Below are 20,278 nucleotides of genomic sequence, written 5' to 3'. Positions count from 1 at the left end.
TAGTGCCCCCACACAGTATAATGCCCCTTTAGTGCCCCACACACAGTATAATGCCCCTTTAGTGTCCCTCATACAGTATAATAATAATATTTAATAATATAATATATTATAACCAAGACTGTGCCATACAGCCCCCACCTCCCCCTTGTAGAGAGTGTCCCCCCACCTCCCTCTTGTAGACAGTGCCATACAGACCCCCACCTCCCCCTTGTAGACGTTCCCACAACGAATGGAGCTGCTCCACAACGCCGACGACGGGATCCTTGCGTAGGCCGCTGCGATCCAGTGATGTCATCACGCCGCCCTGCGCTGAATATCAGCCCGCCACTCTCACTAAAATGACCATTAGCCCACCACTCACAGCCCCTGTACGTAGTGCCACATAGTCCCCTTGTAGATAGTGCCACACTGCCCCCTTGTAGGTAGTGCCACACAGCCCCCTTGTAGGTAGTGCCAAACAGCCCCCCCCTGTAGATAGTACCACACAGTCCCCTTGTAGGTAGTGTCACACAGCCCCCTTGTATGTAGTGCCACATAGCCCCCTTGTAGGTAGCGTCACACAGCCCCCTTGTAGTTAGTACCCCCTCCCCCTTCTTGTAGATAGCGTCACTGTAGCTCCCGGAAGGAGCAGATTCCCTGGCCACAGGAGCGCTTGCTGTACGGAGCGCTTGATGTCTCTGTCCATATATGGACAGTGACGTCAGGGGCTTCTCCAGGAGCCGAATCACTGGCTACTGTGTCGGCAATGCTGTGGACAGGGATTCCGCTTCAGGAGTTGCCCCTGATTGGGCCCGGGTGGAAAGGCAGCTGCTGAGTCGCTGGGCCTGGGTGCTTCTGAAACTCAAGCAGGGGAAGGGAGCCAGCGCAGCGCCCCCTTCCACCTGCTGGAGTGATGCGCCCTGTGCAATAGGACAGGTCGCACACCCCTAAGGCCGGCCCTGCATACAGAGGTACTGTGGGGGCCACAAAAACAGTTTATATGGCAATGTATATGGCAATGTGAAGTAGGCCTTATACAGTAAGTTTCTATGCAGACTGAATAAACTGTGTTGTGACAGATGGTACAGAAAAATAAATATATGTGTGATACCTTCCCTGTATGGTAGCTTTATATAGTAGGTGCTTACGTCATCTCACCCTGACATTTGCTTACATTGCTTTCAATGTTATTATGGCTTCAGGACGTTGTGACATTGCTTGTGCAATTAATATTTTTTTCAGTATTTGGTGTAACATCAAGTTTGGTACAAAAAAAAACAAACTTCAAAACAGATACACATTTGACAAGAAAATAATCTACTATCTACCTATTTTGCAATTGAAATGTTTGACAAGCAGTCAGTTTAGCCCTTTAAGTGCAGTTCCATACATGCTGAAGCTTCAGGATAATAGTAGAGAATAGCTCAGAGCGCAGTAGTTCCCTTTAGGAGCAGGGGTGGTCTGGTCATACAACGCAGGGCGACAATTACAAATTCTACATTGCTCTAAAAAGCAGTCAGCAGACACAGGCTGTCCATCAGCTAATTCCAAACATAACACCCCGTTAGTGAATGGCTATTTAAACAATTCCCTAATATTTTCCTACAACATTGAAACACTTTAGGATGATGCATTTATGATAACATTTGGCAAACTTTAAAAATATATTTACTAAAGGTGTTACTTTTACAAGCATAGAAGAAGTGTGGCACCCCCTGGGCTAAGCAACAGGTGCGTAAGACTGAAAAATTGCCAGAAGCCTTAGGAATAAGAGAATATTAAAGCAAAATGCACAGAGGAAGCTAAAGCAATTCTACTTTCCTATATTGGAGTCAACTGCAATCACCCCTGACTTTTGTTTCCTGCTTTTTAGAGGATTTATGCCTCAAATGACATTTTGTATAATACTGATGTAATAATTATAGTATATAAAAACACTACATAGTGATACTGTATGAGTAGAGGCAAAATGCTACGACTATAAAACTAATATGCTTTGCAAGTACAAAAAGAGAGATTCTAATTAAAGCAAACAAAAATGGTAACAGACTACACCGAAAATGCAAATGTAATATGCAATTGTACCAATGACAGTGTATAGCAGTAACTACAGCAGTTATATATACAGGTATGTGTAGAGGTATTTTCATAATAAATAGAAATGTGGTCTCCTACCGCCACCAACTGGACATTGTGTAGTATGACACACTAGTATTATGTAAGCAAAGCCCAATTGTGTATAATGAAAAGTTATGAAGCTTTCTAGTATTCTTTGAATATCAGGCAGATTTTCCCTTTTTAGATATCTGTGGGGGGTCAGCCTTCATAAACATTATGATCCAATCATTTTATTCTAATAACTACTTTGAGCGCTTCACACACACATTTAGGATTATATATTGGATGTTACAATAGTGTTTATTAGGAATTATACTACTGCACTTTCCATAAAGTTAATCCTGTACATTGTTGGAAATATGTAATAGTAGTGTAGAGATTTATCTGTAGGCCTCACTTATATCTTACAAGTCTCTGAACACATTTAAATGGAAATACCAGAGTATGTTAACGCTAATGAAAATCTGTTTTACTATATTACTCTGTATTTGTAAAATCTATCAACTATGTTTGACACATCTTTTATAGAAATGACTAGAACAAATAGCTGCCAGTCTGACAGTAGTGGATTTCAAGAAGAACCTCCAGAGTCTTTACCTTTACAGGTAACTAATATTTTATTCCGAAGATTCCTGTTGGTATTCATTAGACTAAAGACACTCTCCTTCATTCCCAAACTTTTTTCAGAGCTTTTAAAGGGGTAATCCTATTTCTATCAGCCGATCGCTGCAGGTCCATCAATGAAACCTCCAGCTTTTATCACCTGGGCATGCAGCGAGTGGCCGAGCATTTGTAGAAGAAAATTACATGTCTCCTATTCAAATATATGGGTGACCATGTAATATGGATGTGTCCACCCTTAACTTTCATGGTACAAATTCAATACGTTATAGTGACCTGCTAGAAAAATCCATGACAGGTTGCAATCCACATCACAACTACTTGGTGGCCCCACATAGACACATATAGCATAACCAACTCCCGACAGAGTATCGTGAAATATGTTTTTTTCCCAAAGCTGGTCATCTCACGCCACACATCTCAGGATATGTCGTGCCAAGAGGAAAGGTGAGGAAGGACACGTTTGTACATGGTTGTGCTGAGTCCTCCAGAGCAAGAGTATCACTGTGCTTATTTGGACAGCAAACTCGCCTGACCTAAACCTCATAGAGATTCTATGGGGTATTGTCAAGAGGAAGATGAGAGACACCAGACCCAACAATGCAGATGAGCTGAAGGCCGCTATCAAAGCAACCTGGGCTTCCATAACACCTCAGCAGTGCCACAGGCTGATCACCTCCATACCATGCCGCATTGATGTAGTAATTCAAGCAAAAGGAGCCCCGACCAAGTATTGAGTGCATATACTGTACATACTTTTCAGAAGGCTGACATTTCTGTATTAAAAATCATTTTTGAAATTGGGCTCATGTAATATCCAAATTTTCTGAGACACTAAATTTTGGGTTTTCATTAACTGTTACCATAATCATCTACAGTGAAAGAAAAAAAATGCTGGAAATAGATCACTCTGTGTGTAATGAATCTATATAATATATGAGTTTCACTTGAAGTACTGAAATAAATTAACTTTTTGATGATATTCTAATTCACTGAGAAGGACCTGTATAGTTATTGATAGAAAAACTAAATTTATCTTGGTGGGATAGTCGACAGTACAAGGAACCTAGTGCAGTCTTTTCGTTGACTATCACAACAACTTGAGTACCATTCTTTAGATCATGTTTGTCTATATTTCTCTTTCCACAGAATCTGCATGAAAGTTCAGAAAGTAATGACAGCCAGACTACTCTCAGGGAGAAAACAGATTTCTCTATCTTTCATGATGAAAGTGAAGAATTTGATGACGTCAGCCACTTTACTGAACCTTTGGAGACATATGAAAATATTGCATTGAGTGAACTTCAGACAAAGAAAGTAAAATATAAGTCGTTGTCAATGAACACTGAAAGCAGCGATGATGTGTTTCAAAGTTTTGATAGTCACGCTGATAATGATGACAATATACAAGAAATAGGATGCGAAAAGCCAGCACCAGAAGATACCGGAAATGAAGCAAATACAGATAGCGACGGCTATCTACTACAATGTGAACTGGAGGGTTCAGTCAATGAGGCTCATGTACAGTCCCCAGAGGTTCCCTCAGAAGAAGACTTCCCAGTTTATGTCACACATTACTTAAGCGATATTAAGGAAAGTATCCATGAATCCCCATGTGAGATAAATGATAGTCTAATGCCCGACTTCTCTGAAGAATATGTAAGGGATCTTCGAAACAGTGATAGTGAGAGAGATTCATTTGCAGATGATGAGTGTTCAGTGGAGTTGTTCAACTTAAAATGGACACCATCTCCCACGAGTGATTTACAAAGCTTCAGTTTCCAAGTCCATACCCCAGAAGGATCGGTAGATTACTCAGATAGGGAGCTAAGTACTAGCTACCAAGACAAAAAGAGCACATTTCAAACAGAAATAAATACAAATATTTACAAGTCGGTGACTATTCAGATGTCTTCGAACTGGCTACAAGACACAAATGATGGATCGAATAGACCTAACACTGTTTATAACACAAACACTAACAGAAGTGAAGTGCACACTTTGTTACAGTTCAATACACAACGAAAGGAAGCCTTTAGTCAGACAGATATGGGCTGGTGGAATGAACGCTGTACTAACAATCACTGTTCACATCAAAGGTTCTGCTATCTCACTGAGTCACTGCCATTTAATAACACTCGCTGGAGCCCACATCATTCTCCATGTTCACCACTAAGCACCCATTGTTGTTTTTGCTGTCACTGCCATCACTGCTGTCCTCCAAGACGCCCTACAAGACACAGGCACAATGTATCCGTGAGGCCTTCTGCTCATGTCAACCTAGAGAAAGAGTTATCAGATACTCTGAACTTATTGAGGGAGTCATTGAACACTATATCACTGGTATGTATATCCCACACCACATATTCATCAAGTAGTCAAATAGTGTATATATAATAGTGTTAATATAGTTGTCATCTTTGAAAAATCAGTCATATCTGGTGAGGTCAAATGTCAGAATTTTATCTTTTGTTACGGGTATAATACATTTTATAGGATACAATGCACATTCTACATATACACTAGTATGGATTATTGCAAAGCAATTCCTGTATTTCTTACATAAGGGAAGCTCTTTAACATTGGGAACTATACAGACTGCTGCTGCAGGAAACAGGATTCCTAAATTGATTATTGAACCGGGGAAAACAAAAAACATTTATTCTTTATTTTCAAAAATTCCATTCTGGGATCCAAAAAGAACTGTATGATAAACTCAACTAAATAATAGGTGACTTTTATGTTAGAGCTATGCGTACCAGTGCTTGTACTGGCAAATCAGTAGCTATAACAATAATTTGTAAGAATTTGCATGTACCTGGTTAAATCCAGGTACGTGTTGAGCATCTTCTGAATTCAATAAAGCTTATCCATATTATTTCCGGTGTTTTGTCCAGGATCCTGCTTCTCATAGCAGTTTTTAGCACAGTTCTTAATTTTTCCTTCTACCTCAACTACTACTCCTAATTTTACATCAGAGCTCCATCAAGAATAAGCAGCAGCAGTTTATATTTATATATCTTTAACTAGCGTTTCCAAGCCTCCCTACCTTTGAATCACAAATATTTCACTGGATATTTAGGAACATGTGATACACTATATGATAACAAGAGCTTTATTTCCCTCTCCTATCTGTTGCGCTTTAGGAGCAGTTTAGTAGGTGTAATTATACCCACAAGTATGACTCGATTTTGGTAACAGACTGACACTGACTATACTTTTATGTTAAAAAACACTTGGCAGCTGTCTTTCAGAAACAGTGCCACCCATGTCCAGGGGTTATGTGTGGTATTGCATTGCATCCCTATCGCTTTCAGTAAAGCTAAGCTGCAATACCACACAATAATCCATGTGTGTGCAGGGCTTGCAGTGTTTTTGAAAGAAGGCAGCCATGTTCTTCTAATCCTATACAATGCCTTTAATCACTATATAATATGTACAACTTTCTAATATACTCTGTTTCAATTTATTCAGATCCTGAAAAACACTGAGCTTGTAGTCATGTTTCTGACTGCAGAAGCATATGTTTGGTTAGGGGGAAAAAATATCCAGCCAGATCCTGTGACATACTGTACCCATAGATTTTTATGGGCCAAACGTATGCCAAGAGTTTTGTTTTAGCATAGGTTTGATAGCTAAATATTTAGATTGTTTCTTGACAGACAAACTGTGCTATACTGTTGAGTGCTGCAGAAAAACTCTATATATTAAAGGAGTTGTCTGGGCATTTTATACAGATTTTATACTGATGACCTATTCACAGGATATGATGGGTGGGGGTCCAACACCAGGACCCGCACCTATCAGCTGTTCCAGCAGCCTCCAGCACCGGAAGGTATGCAGTGGTTGGTGCCAGAAGCAGATGGCTCCATACACTGTATATGGCGGGACCGCAATACTGCAGCTCTGCACCTATTCACTTCATATCCTATGGATAGGTTATCAGTATGAAAAACCGCCCCATGCCTATACAACCCCTTTAAGATGTACTATTTTGTACAATGAAAGTCAACGACAGACATATGCAATGCATTGGCATACAGTTAAAGAGGCTCTGTCACCAGATTTTGCAACCCCTATCTGCTATTGCAGCAGATAGGCGCTGCAATGTAGATTACAGTAACGTTTTTATTTTTAAAAAACGAGCATTTTTGGCCAAGTTATGACCATTTTTGTAATTATGCAAATGAAGCTTGCAAAAGTCCAAGTGGGCGTGTTTAAAAGTAAAAGTCCAAGTGGGCGTGTATTATGTGCGTACATCGGGGCGTTTTTAATACTTTCACTAGCTGGGCGCTCTGAAGAGAAGTAACATCCTCTTCTCTTCAGAACGCCCAGCTTCTGACAGTGCAGATCTGTGACGTCACTCACAGGTCCTGCATCGTGACGGCCACATCGGCACCAGAGGCTACAGTTGATTCTGCAGCAGCATCAGCGTTTGCAGGTAAGTCGATCTTACCTGCAAACGCTGATGCTGCTGCAGAATCAACTGTAGCCTCTGGTGCCGATGTGGCCGTCACGATGCAGGACCTGTGAGTGACGTCACAGATCTGCACTGTCAGAAGCTGGGCGTTCTGAAGAGAAGAGGATGTTACTTCTCATCAGAGCGCCCAGCTAGTAAAAGTATTAAAAACGCCCCGATGTACGCACATAATACACGCCCACTTGGACTTTTACTTTTAAACACAACACTTGGATTTTTGCAAGCCTCATTTGCATAACTACAAAAATGGTCATAACTTGGCCAAAAATGCTCGTTTTTTAAAAATAAAAACGTTACTGTAATCTACATTGCAGCGCCTATCTGCTGCAATAGCAGATAGGGGTTGCAAAATCTGGTGACAGAGCCTCTTTAAGGTCTCTTTTACATGGCAGTGTTTTGGTCAGTATCAAAAATTGGAAGATTAAACTAGGAGTAGAACCGACACAAAAAAAAGTATAATGGAAAGATTTGTACCTCTTCTGTGTTTTGGCCCCACTCCTGGTTTTCGGTCACAATTACTGAGGCAAAGTTCTAGCAAAAATACTGCCATGTTAAAGTGGCCTTAAGTTGAGCATATGTTTTTTGATACCTCTGTATGCCCCAAACGTGGTGTGAATAGAGCCTTAGGGTATGTTCACACGGCAGTGTCCGTAACAGCTGAAATTACGGGGATGCTTTCAGGAGAAAACATCCCCGTAATTTCAGCCGTAACGGCATGTGCAGGCGCTTGAACACCGCGACCATTACGGACGTAATTGGCGCTGCTTTTCATTGGAGTCAATGAATAACGGCTCCAATTACGCCCCAAGAAGTGACAGGTCACTACTTTGACGCGGGCGTCTATTTACGCGCCGTCTTTTGACAGCGGCGCGTAAATATATGCCTCGTGTGAACAGACAAACGTCAGCCCATTGCTTTCAATTGGCAGATGTTTGTCAACGCTATCGAGGCGCATTTTTCGGACGTAATTCGGGGCAAAAACGCCCGAATTACATCCGTAATTAGTATGTGTGAACATACCCTTACATATTCAAGGCTGGGTTCCCACATGGCGTAAATGCTGCAGAATTTCTGCAACAAAATTCTGTTTGAAAATTCTGCAGTATTTACAGTATGACCATAGCGAATGAGATTTAGAAAATCTCATGCCCACGCTGCGGAAAAAAGGCAGAAAAGTCGCACGAAAAGTGTTCTGCTGTGCGACTTTCAATTCTGCAACATGTCAATTTGTGCAGTGGGTTCTGTGCAGAGATGCTGTGTAATTGGCAACAGATTTGAGTTGTTGCGGTTTTTACAGCGTTTACACAGCGCAAACGCAATTAAAACCACTGGAAATCTGGAGGTGCACGAACACTTTGTTATAATCAATGTTTAGCAGTAAATCTGCAGGTAAAATCGCAGCAACTCACTATTTCACTATTTAATGCGGATTTCTGTGACAGATTTATCTGCATTTTTTTTTAGATTCCACTTCATATTTTCTGTTGCAGAGAGTCTGCAGCGTATCCTGTGTGTGGGAACATACCCATAGGGTATAAACACACAGGACAGATACGCTACGTAAAAGCACACAGCATATTCGCCCTGGAACCCGCAGGCTTGTCCGCTGCAGATATCCTGCAGGAATTGTAAAAAAAAAGTTTATACTTACACCGGCCGTAGTCATGGCAACGTGTCCCTCTCTTCTGAGCGTAGCCCGGCTTCTTGGTAGGACGCTGTAGTCCATGCGACCGCTGCAGCCTTTGATTGACTACACCAGTCACATGGGATAAAACATCATCCCAGGAGGCCGGGCTACGCTCAGAATAGAGGATTGCATCGTGTGGAGTACGGGGATAAGTATAAGCTTTTTTATTCATTTAAAATTAAAAGTAATTTTTCTTTTCTCTCACTTGCGATTCTTGCAGCAGAATCGCAGCGTTTCCGCCGCAAAAGTCGCAAAACATACCTCTTTGTTGCGGGTTTTACCTCCCCTTTCAATTCAATGGGCAAAATGCGCAACAGAAGAGCAGCAATTCCACAGCATAAATTAAGATGCTGCAGCTTAAAAAACTGCACCACAGATCAATTTATGAACAGTTTTTTTACTGATTTTTTTCTGCGGCGTGTGGATTAGATTTGTTGAAATCTTGCCCACACTGCTGCTACTGTACTACGCTTATATTTTTTGCAATTAAATCCCTTGTGGAAAATCTGCAGTGTTAACGCCAAGTGTGTTCCTAATTTTAGGGTTTGCTCACATGTGGCAGATTTCTATTGCAGATATTTCTGGAACGGAAATCTATTCCAAACTTCTGAATGATGGTTGTAAAAATCACATGCAAATGCTACAGAAACAACGGTGTGAACGTGTGAACATACCACAATATTCCTCACAGCTAAGAGATGGAAATAATTGTAACAGTCTGTTAACAGCTGTATTTTCTCAATCCCCTATAAACTAAACCCAGCAGCAGCACATATGTCTTTCCTGTCCTGATAATTTGCCGCAATTTCTCAGTGTAAATAAGGCTAAAATGACACAGCGTTCAGAGTTTACATTTGGAGCTGCAGGACCCCAATGCATACTGGCCAAACATATTTGAAAAGGGCACCTTTTTGGCATATGTCTGGCCATTAAATTTTAACGGCAGGTCGACATATAAATTGGGCAATTTTACTGGCATATACAGGGGTGAACCTAGCCCCTATGCTGCCTGAGGCGAACTATAAAAAGACGCCCCCCCCCCCCAATCTATCAGAGTTTTCTCATTACTAGCTTTACACAACAAACACACAATATATAATTTTTTTTAAAATAAGAAAACATTTGTTGGTTATTTGTTAAAGTTCTGTTTAACCCCTTCCCGACATTTGTCGTAAGTATACGACATGGAAAGCCGGTGCTTCCCGCAAAATGTCGTATACTTACGCCAAATGTTTGGCAACGGCTCAGAAGCTGAGTCGGTGCCATCATCCCCGGATGTCAGCTGTATCTGACATCGAAATTAACTGAAATTAGCTTCGATCCCCACCATTAACCCCTTCAATGCAGCGTTCAAACGTGATCGCTACATTTAAGCTGCTTGCAGCTCATCGGAACCCCAGCAATTAAATTGCCGGGGTTTCGGTGGCTGCAATGGTCACCGGAGGCCTAATACTGGCTTCCCGGTCTGCCTAGCATGGAAGCCGGTCAAGATCCGCCCGGCGGCGGAGCCTGATTGGCTTCCGTAGCCGCCGGCAAGATGGCGCTGGCTCAGGAGCTGATCCGGCGTCATCAGCGGTGGAAGTCAGCTGTATGTTACAGCTAACAGGGACCTGTAATGGCAGGAACCGGAGCTAGCTCCGATCCCTGCCATTAACCCCTTCGATGCAGCAATCGAAAGCGATTGCTGCATCTTAGCGGTTGCTAGCAGATCGCCAGCCCTGACAGGCAATCAGGACTGGCGACTGCTGCTATGGCAACAGGAGACACAATGGCCTCCTGCTCTGCCATTACGGAAGCCGAGTAGGCCCCGCCGGGAGGCGAAGCCTAATCGGCTTGCTGTCAGTGAATAACTGACAGATCTAATACATTGCACTACGTAGGTAGTGCAATGTATTAGAAAAAAAAAAAAACTGACAGTTGGACCGTCAAGTCCCTTAGTGGGACTTGAGAGAAAGTGTAAAAAAAAGTATAAAAAAGTGTAAAAAAAAAAAATGAAAAAAGAAAAGTTTATTTCAAGTAATAAAATAAAACACAATCGCCCTTTTTCTCTTATCAAGTCCTTTATTATTGAAAAATAATAATAAACCATACGTATTTGGTATCGCCGCGACCATAACGACCTGAGGTATCAAAATATTATATTATTTATTGCACGCGGTGATCAGCGTAAAAAAAAAAAACTTAAAAAACTTTACCAGATTTTCTGTTTTTTGGTCACTTTGACCTACAAATATTGGAATAAAAAGTGATCAAAAAGTCGCACGTATCCAAAAATGGTACCTATAAAAACTATAGCTCGTCTCGCAAAAAACAAGCCCTCATACAGCTCCGTAGACAAAAAAGTTAAAAAGTTATGGTTCTCACAACTTGGCGACAGAAAAAATACATTCTTTTTACAAAAATAATTTTATTGTTCAAAAAGTTATAAAACATAAAAAAGTGCCTTAAATTAGGTATCGCCGGAATCGTACTGACCCGCAGAATAAAGTTAACATGTAATTTATAATGCATGGTGAACGCTGTATAAAAAAAACCCTAAAAAAATGATGCCAGAATTGCGCTTTTTTGTTTACCTGGCCTCCCAAAAAAATAGGATAAAAGGTGATCAAAAAGTCACATGTACCCCAAAATGGTACCAATAATAACTACAGCTCGTCCCACAAAAAAAAAGACCTCATACCACTACGTCTATGAAAAAATAAAATTAATTAAGGCTCCAATAAGTCAGGAAATAAGAAATATGCAGTTCTGCCGACCCGAGGGGAACATTTCTTCTGTTTCAAGAAGCGATTTATCAAGGACCTAAAATTAGTGAACCAGGAAGGGGAGGGCCCAAACATATCTGCTGGAAGCGAGGGTGCCCGTATTATACCAGGACAACACTTTCCCAGCAAAATTCCCCAAACTGCAACGTTGCGGAGTGTGGACCAAAAGGGGGATAAGAAAGGATGCCATATATCAGTGTGATACCGGCCTGTGCAGAAAGGATTCTGACACAGCGTAACACACATCTATGGATCATTTTATTGTTTTTTTACCCCATTATTATGCCACCTGACTATGCCCCTGATGTACTCTGCCCAGCTTACATGTACCCCCACATTATTAATGGAAACACCAGCAATAATCAAACAAATCAACTACCAAGCAAAATCCGCTCTCCAAAAGCCAAATGGCGCTCTCTCCGCTCTGAACCCCACAATGTGCCCAAACAGCAGTTTCCTTCCACATATATGGCATGGTCATACCCGGGAGAACCCTTTTAACAATTTTTGGGGTGTGTGTCGACAGTGGCATAAGCTGGGCATTACATATTTGTCACTGAAATGGCATATCTAGGGAAAAATATAAATTTTTAATTTGCACCATCCGCAGTGCAATCATTTATGGAAAAGACCTGTGGGGTGAAAATGCTCACTACACCTCTTAATAAATGCCTTGAGGGGTGTAGTTTCTAAATGGGGTCACTTCTCAGGGGTTTATTTTTATTATTTCACATCTGAGCCTCTGCAGTTGTGAACCAATACTTTGTAAATTGCCAAATTAGGCCTCAATTTTACATGGTACGCACTCCTGAGCCTGGTCGAATGTCCAGGCAAAAGATTAGTGCCCCATGTAGGGTATTTCTAAAACCGGGAAACACCGCATAATAATTAGAGAGCTGTCTTGTTATGGTGGCACAAGCTGGGCACCACATATTGGCATATCTATGGAAAAAATCCGATTTTCACTCTGCAACATCGAGTGCGCACTAATTTCTACAAAACACCTGCAGGGTTAAAATGCTTACTACACCCTTAGGTAAATGCATTGAGGGGTGTAGTTTCCAAAATTGGGTCACTTCTGGGGGGTTTCCACAGTTTTGGGCCCACAGGCACCCAGAAACCAATCCAGCAACATCTGCACTCCAAATGGCGCTCCTTCCCTTCTGAGCTCTGCCGTGTGCCCAAACAGCCATTTATAACCACATATGGGGTATTGCCGTACTCGGGAGAAATTGCATTACAAATGTTGGGTTCTTTTTTTCCTTTATTTGTTGAGAAAATGAAAAAAAGCTACGTCTTATTGAAGAAAAAGGATTGTTTTTATTTTCACTGCCCAATTCTAATAAATTCAATGAAACATCTGTGGGGTCAAAATGCTTACTACGCCCCTAGATGAACTTCTCAAGAGCTGTAGTTTCCTAAATGGAATCACTTTTTGGGCGTTTTCATTGTTTTGTCCCCTCAGGGGCTTTGCAAATGTGACATGGCCCCTGCAAATGTGACATGGCCGCTGAATGTGATCTCAAAAGCCAAATAGCACTCTTTCCCTTCTAAGCCCTGCCGTGTGTCCAAACAGCCGTTTATTACCAGATGGGAGGTATTGTTTTACTCGGGAGAAATTGCTTTACAAATTTTATGGTGTTTTTTCTCCTTCAGTTCTTGTGGAAATGAGAAAAATTAGCTAAAACTACATTTTCTTTGAAAAAATTTAGATTGTCATTTTCAGGGCCTACTTCCAATAATTTCTGAAAAAAACCAGTGGGGTCGAAACGCTTACTATACCCCTAGATAATTTCCTTAATGGGAGTAGTTTCCAAAATGGGGTCACTTGTGGGGGTTTTCCACTGTTTTGTCCCCTCAGGGGCTTTGTAAATGTGACATGGCCTCCGCAAACCATTCCTGCTAAATTTGAGCTCCAAAAGCCAAATAGCGCTCTTTTAATTCTAAGCCCTGTCGTGTGTCCAAACAGCCGTTTATTACCACATGTGGGGTATTGTTTTACTCGGGAGAAATTGGTTTACAAATTTTGCGGTGCTTTTTCTCCTTTAGTCCTTGTGGAAATGAGAAAAAAAATCGCTAAACCCACATTTTCTTTGAAAAAATGTAGATTTTAATTTTCACGGCCTAATTCCAATAATTTCTGTAAAAAACCTGTGCTGTCAAAATGCTCACTATACCACTAGATAATTTCCATGAGGTGTGTAGTGTCCCAAATGGGGTCATTTTTGGGGGATTTTCACTGTTTTGGCACAGCAAGAGCCCTTCAAACCTGACATAGTGCCTAAAATATATTCTAATAAAAATAAGGCCCCAAAATCCACTAGGTACTCTTTTGCTTCTGAGGCCGGTGCTTCATTCCAGTAGCACGCTACGGCCACATGTGGGATATTTCCAAAAACTGCGGAACCTGGGAAATAAATATGGAGTTGCATTTCTCTGGTGAAACCTTCTGTGTTATAAAAAACATTGTATTACAAATTAATTTCTGCAAAAAAATATGAAATTTGTAAATTTCACCTCTTCTTTGCTTTAATTCCTGTAAAATGTCTAAAGGGTTAAGACATTTTCTAAATGCTGTTTTGAATACTTTGAGGGGTGAAGTTTTTAAAATGGGGTGACTTTTTTGGGGTTTCTAATATATAAGGCCCTCAAAGCCACTTCACAACTGAACTGGCCACTGTAAAAATAGCCTTTTGAAATTTTCTTGAAAATGTGAGAAATTGCTGCTAAAGTTCAAAGCCTTGTAACGTCCTAGAAAAATAAAACAATGTTCAAAAAACGATGCCAATCTAAAGTAGACATATGGGGGATGTTAATTAGGAACAATTTTGTGTGTTATAACTGCCTGTCTTACAAGCAGATACATTTAAATTGAGAAAAATGCAAATTTTTGCAATTTTTCGCAAAATTTTGGTGTTTTTCCACAATTAAATACTGAACATATCGAACAAATTTTGCCAGTAACTTAAAGTCCAATGTGTCACGAGAAAACAATCTCAGAATCGCTTGGATAGGTGAAAGCATTCCGAAGTTATTACCACATAAAGTGAAACATGTCAGATTTGAAAAATGAGGCTCTGTCAGAAAGGTCAAAAGTGGCCAAAGAGGGAAGAGGTTAATGTATAGAAAAGATGTAAGGAATTCTTCTTACTGTATTACTTTATTATCATAGATCAACAACGCAGCATTATCACTGAAAATGGTTTAACGCATCTTCTATGCCCCCTTTTTATTACCTAATTGACTTATGATTTTTAACTGAGTTCAGTGGCTCGGCGTGGACGACATGATGCAGTGACGTCATCGTGCCGGTCAGTTGACGTCATCAGCGTGCTCCCGATCTCTTGTAGACCTCAGGTCTAAAACTACAAGAGCAAACGACGGAGCAGGGAGCCAATGGCCAGGGGTTGGCTGGCAAATTTTAGTCTGGGGGGCAAGCACCCAGCACTGGCCCAAGAGTAGCGGCCCATTCTGGGGGCACTGGGCAATTGGCGAGTTTGCCCCCCTAACACCGCTACGGAAGAACTCTGCTATCTGTCAACGGATAAATCATCCGCCAGGAGGAAAAACGTTTCTTGTTAGCGGAGTACAAGAAAGCCTCACCTGGGAATTAGACTTTCTTGTACTCAGCCATGGGGCAACATTTTTCCCTCTGGCGGATGACTTTTCAGTTGATAGGTAGCAGAGTTACATGAAGGGGAATTATTTTTACTTGACCTCTAGTTTCAATTGTGGCAAATTTAAGGTTTTTTTAAATTTTATACTGCTAACTTTTTTTTAGTAGGTTCCGCTGGACCGTTTGGACTACGTCGTAGATTCATTGGACTACTTCGATGATCTACTTTTTTAAAAAATAAAATGGTGAAAGAGTGTTGCTTGGGGGAGTTTAGATTTCAATAAAAAAATGTTTTTCTTATGTCTGTTATTTTTAATACTTTATTATGGCCTTAGTAATGGCTGCTGTCTGATTGAGAGCGTCCATTACCAAGAAGGGGCTTAGTGTTAGCCAGTAAAAAGGCTATCACTAACCCCTATTATTACCCCAGTTCTCACTGCCGCGAGGGGAGTGCGATCCAGTACCCGACCATCTGAAGCGACGGTAAGGTAGCAGGGCGGCCACAGGCTGGGAAGGGACAAAAACCGTTGCCCTTTCCACCCTGGTAATGCTAGGCTACAGCTGCTTTATTGTATCTGGCTGGTTATGAAAAATAGCAGGAACAATACGTCATTTAAAAAATAAAAATAATAGAAAAAAAATTACGTGAGATCCCCTCCATTTTTCATAACCAGCCAGATACAATAAAGCAGCATCAGCCTATCATTACCAGGTTGGGAAGGGCCATGGTTTTTGGCCATTCCGAGCCTGATATTACCAGCCTGCGGCCACCCCAGTGGCCGCCCTTCACTTCAGACGGTCGGGTGCTGGATCGTACCTGACTCTTCCCGTTACTCCTGGTGGCGGTGGGTACCGGGGTAATAATAGGGGTTAGTTGCAGCTTTATTACTGGCTAACACTAAGCCCTTTCTTAGTAATGGACGCTCTCAATCAGACAGCTGCCATTACTAAGGCAGTAATGAAGTATTGAAAAACAGAGACATAAAGAAATTTATTTTATTGAAATAACAACTCTTCCACACAATCCACTTTAACCATTTTATTAAAAAAAAAAAACAAAACTTAAATCAGCGAAGTAGTCCAACGAATCTACGACGTAGTCCAAATGGTACAGCGGAACCTGCAAAACAAAAATTTGCAGTATGAAAAATAAAAATAAAGATGGCTGCCCCCACAAAAGTACAAACATATGAATAAATAGTTACCTTCGGGAACATATTAAAATAATTATAAAAATTGGGCCTATAAAATAAAACATATAAAATAAAAAATTATAACACCTTTCTTTTAAAAAGAACCTTTCACCTCCCCATACATGTGCAGCTGAGTGTAGCATGTAATGGGGAGGGCTGCACACTTTAAAAAAAAAATCCTAGCCTCCTTCGTTATTTAGCTATCGGTGCTGTAATATTTGGCGCCAGATCTTTAAATAACCCCATGAACTGTCAATGGGGAGGTAATTGGCAAGGGGGCGTGTAACATCGCTGTGACACTGTCCAATTAGCAACGGACAGCGTTACAGCAAGAGCTGGAGAGAGAGCATGTGCGCGCGCAGCTCCGCCACCACTACGGAACAGAAGAGGAGAAGAAGAGTGTGAATTCTTCTGTTTCATGGCATCGGAGCTGTGCGTGCACTCACGCTCTCACTCTTTAGCTCACATAGTATTGTACTTGCCTGCCGAGAGCTGAAGAGTGAGAGCGTGTGCGCGCGAAATATTACGGCACCGATATCTAAGTAAGGAAAGAGGGTAGGAAAAAAAAAGTTAAGTGCCCCAGAGTTTGTGCAGCCCTGACCATTACATGCTGCACTCAAAAGCACATCTATGGGGAGGTGAAAGGTTCTCTTTAAAGTGTAAAACGAAGCAGCAGAAGTGCTCGGGTGAGCGGTGTGCCGCTTCAATTCTGTTTGGCTTTCCTTGGAGCAGTGTACGGGCTCAATATAAAGTCTATGAGTCCGTACACCGCTCACTCGGCTGAAAGTCGATCATAAATGAAGCGGCACAGCGCTCACCCAAACACTTCTGCTGCTTCTTTTTAGAGATCGTGGGGGGGTCTCAGTGTTCAGTCCCCCACCGATGAAAACTTCGAACATGTCACTATGACATGATAAAAGTTTAGTTACAGTTTAACCCCTTCCCTCTTTGGCCACTTTTGACCTTCCTGACAGAGCCTCATTTTTCAAATCTGACATGTGTCACTTTATGTGGTAATAACTCCGGAATGCTTTCACCTATCCAAGCGATTCTGAGACTGTTTTCTCGTGACACATTGCACTTTAAGTTACTGGCAAAATTTGATTGATATGTTCAGTATTTAATTGTGAAAAACACCAAAATTTAGCTAAAAATTGCAAACATTTGAATTTTTCTCAATTTAAATGTATCTGCTTGAAAGACAGGCAGTTATAACACACAAAATTGTTGCTAATTAACATCCCCCATATGTCTACATTAGATTGACATCATTTTTTGAACATTCTTTTATTTTTCTATGACATCACAAGGCTTAGAACTTTAGCGGCAATTTCTCACATTTTCAAGAAATGTGCCAGTTCAGTTATGAAGTGGCTTTGAGGGCCTTATATATTAGAAACCCCCAAAAAGTCACCCAATTTTAAAAACTTCACCCCTCAAAGTATTCAAAACAGCATTTAGAAAATGTCTTAACCCTTTAGACATTTCACAGGAATTAAAGCAAAGAAGAGGTGAAATTTACAAATTTCATATTTGTTGCCCAGTTTCTGCAGTTTTAGGAAATATCCCACATGTGGCCGTATCGTGCTACTGGACTGTAGCACCGGCCTCAGAAGCAAAGGAGTACCTAGTGGATTTTGGGGCCTTATTTTTGTTAGAATATATTTTAGGCACCATGTCAGGTTTGAAGGGCTCTTGCGGTGCCAAAACAGTGAAAATCCCCCAAAACCGACCCCATCTGGGAAACTACACACCTCAAGGAAATTATGTAGGGGTATAGTGAGCATTTTGACAGCACAGACTTTTTACAGAAATTATTGGAAGTAGGCCGTGAAAATTAATATCTACATTTTTTCAAAGAAAATGTAGGTTTAGAGATTTTTTTTCTCATTTCCACAAGGACTAAAGGAGAAAAAGCACTGCAAAATTTGTTAAGCAATTTCTCCCGAGTAAATCAATACCCCACATGTGGTAATAAACGGCTGTTTGGAGACACGGAGTGGCTTAGAAGGGAAAGAGCGCTATTTGGCTTTTGGAGCTCAAATCTAGCAGGAATGGTTTTCGGAGGCCATGTCACATTTGCAAAGCCCCTGATGGGACAAAACAGTGGAAACTCCCCACAAGTGACCCCATTTTGGAAACTACACCCATTGAGGAAATTATCTAGGGGTATAGTGAGTGTTTTGACCCCACAGGTTTTTTGCAGAAATTATTGGAAGTAGGCCCTGAAAATGACAATCTAAATTTTTTCAAAGAAAATTTAGTTTTAGCTAATTTTTTCTCATTTCCACAAGGACTGAAGGAGAAAAAGCACTACAAAATTTGTAAAACAATTTCTCCCGAGTAAAACACTACCCCACATGTGGAAATAAACGGCTGTTTGGACACCCGGCAGGGCTGAGAAGGGAAAGAGCGCTATTTGGCTTTTGGAGCTCAAATTTAGCAGGAATGGTTTGCGGAGGCCATGTCACATTTACAAAGCCCCTGAGGGGACAAAACAGTGGAAACCCCCCACAACTGACCCCATTTTGGAAACTACACCCATTGAGGAAATTATCTAGGGGTATAGTGAGCATTTTGACCCCACAGGTTTTTTGCATAAATTATTGGAAGTAGGCCCTGACAATGACAATCTAATTTTTTTCAAAGAAAATGTAGGTTTAGCTAATTTTTTCTAATTTCCACAAGGACTGAAGGAGAAAAAGCACCGTAAAATTTGCAAAGCAATTTCTAGCGAGTAAAACAATACCCCACATGTGGTAATAACCGGCTGTTTGAACACACGGCGGAGCTTAGAAGGGAAAGAGCATTATTTGGCTTTTGGAGATCACATTTAGCAGGAATGGCTTGCGGAGGCCATGTCACATTTGCAAAGCCGCTGAGGTGACAAAACAATGTATACGCCCACAAAGTGACTCCATTTAGGAAACTACACCTCTTGAGGAATTCATCTAGGGGTGTAGTGACCGTTTTGACCTCACAGATGTTTCATAGAATTTATTAGAATTGGGCAGTGAAAATAAAAACAATCCTTTTTCTTCAGAAAGACGTAGCTTTAGCGCAAATTTTTTTTATTTTATCAACAAATAAAGGAAAAAAAGAACCCAACATTTGTAAAGCAATTTCTCCCGAGTACGGCAATACCCCATATGTGGTCATAAACTGCTGTTTGGGCAAACGGCAGGGCTCACAAGGGAAGGACCGCCATTTGGAGTGCAGATGTTGCTGGATTGGTTTCTGGGCGCCTCTGAGCCCAAAACAGTGGAAACCCTCCAGAAGTGACCCAATTTTGGAAATTACACCCCTAAATGCATTTACCTAGAGGTGTAGTAAGCATTTTAACCCTGCAGGTGAGTGGCAGAAATTGGTGTGCACTCGATGTTGCAGAGTGAAAATGGGATTTTTTTTCCGTAGATATGCAAATATATGGTGCCCAGCTTGTGCCACCATAACAAGACAGCTCTCTAAATATTATGCTGGGTTTCCCGGTTTTAGAAACACCCTACATGGGGCACTAATCTTTTGCCTGGACATTCGACCAGGCTCAGGAGTGAAAGCGTACCATGTAAAATTGAGGCCTAATTTGGCGATTTACAAAGTATTGGTTCATAATTGCAGAGGCTCAGATGTGAAATAATAAAAAGAAAACCCTGAGAAGTGACCCCATTTGGAAACTACACCCCTCAAGGCATTTATTAAGGGGTGTAGTGAGCATTTTCACCCCACAAGTCTTTTCCATAAATGATTGCACTGCGGATAGTGCAAATTAAACATTTATATTTTTCCCTAGATATGCCATTCAGTGGCAAATATGTCATG

At 41.1% G+C, this 20,278-nt stretch overlaps 1 protein-coding gene across 2 annotated transcripts in view; it reads left to right on the top strand.

The window, feature by feature from the left end:
• Window positions 1–20,278, top strand: part of ITPRID1 (ITPR interacting domain containing 1) — a 200,292-nt gene that overhangs the window by 164,828 nt on the left and 15,186 nt on the right. For both annotated transcript variants that reach the window (XM_075826962.1, XM_075826961.1), the window contains 2 exons: window positions 2,626–2,702; window positions 3,868–5,061. In XM_075826962.1, coding sequence (XP_075683077.1) covers window positions 2,626–2,702; window positions 3,868–5,061 — 1,271 coding nt within the window. The remainder of the gene's footprint in view (window positions 1–2,625; window positions 2,703–3,867; window positions 5,062–20,278) is intronic.

Source organism: Rhinoderma darwinii, chromosome 5 (assembly GCF_050947455.1).
Source record: "Rhinoderma darwinii isolate aRhiDar2 chromosome 5, aRhiDar2.hap1, whole genome shotgun sequence".
NCBI lineage: Eukaryota > Metazoa > Chordata > Amphibia > Anura > Rhinodermatidae > Rhinoderma > Rhinoderma darwinii.
The sequence above is the reverse complement of the archived record's forward strand: the minus strand, read 5'-3'. Positions and strand labels throughout refer to the sequence as shown.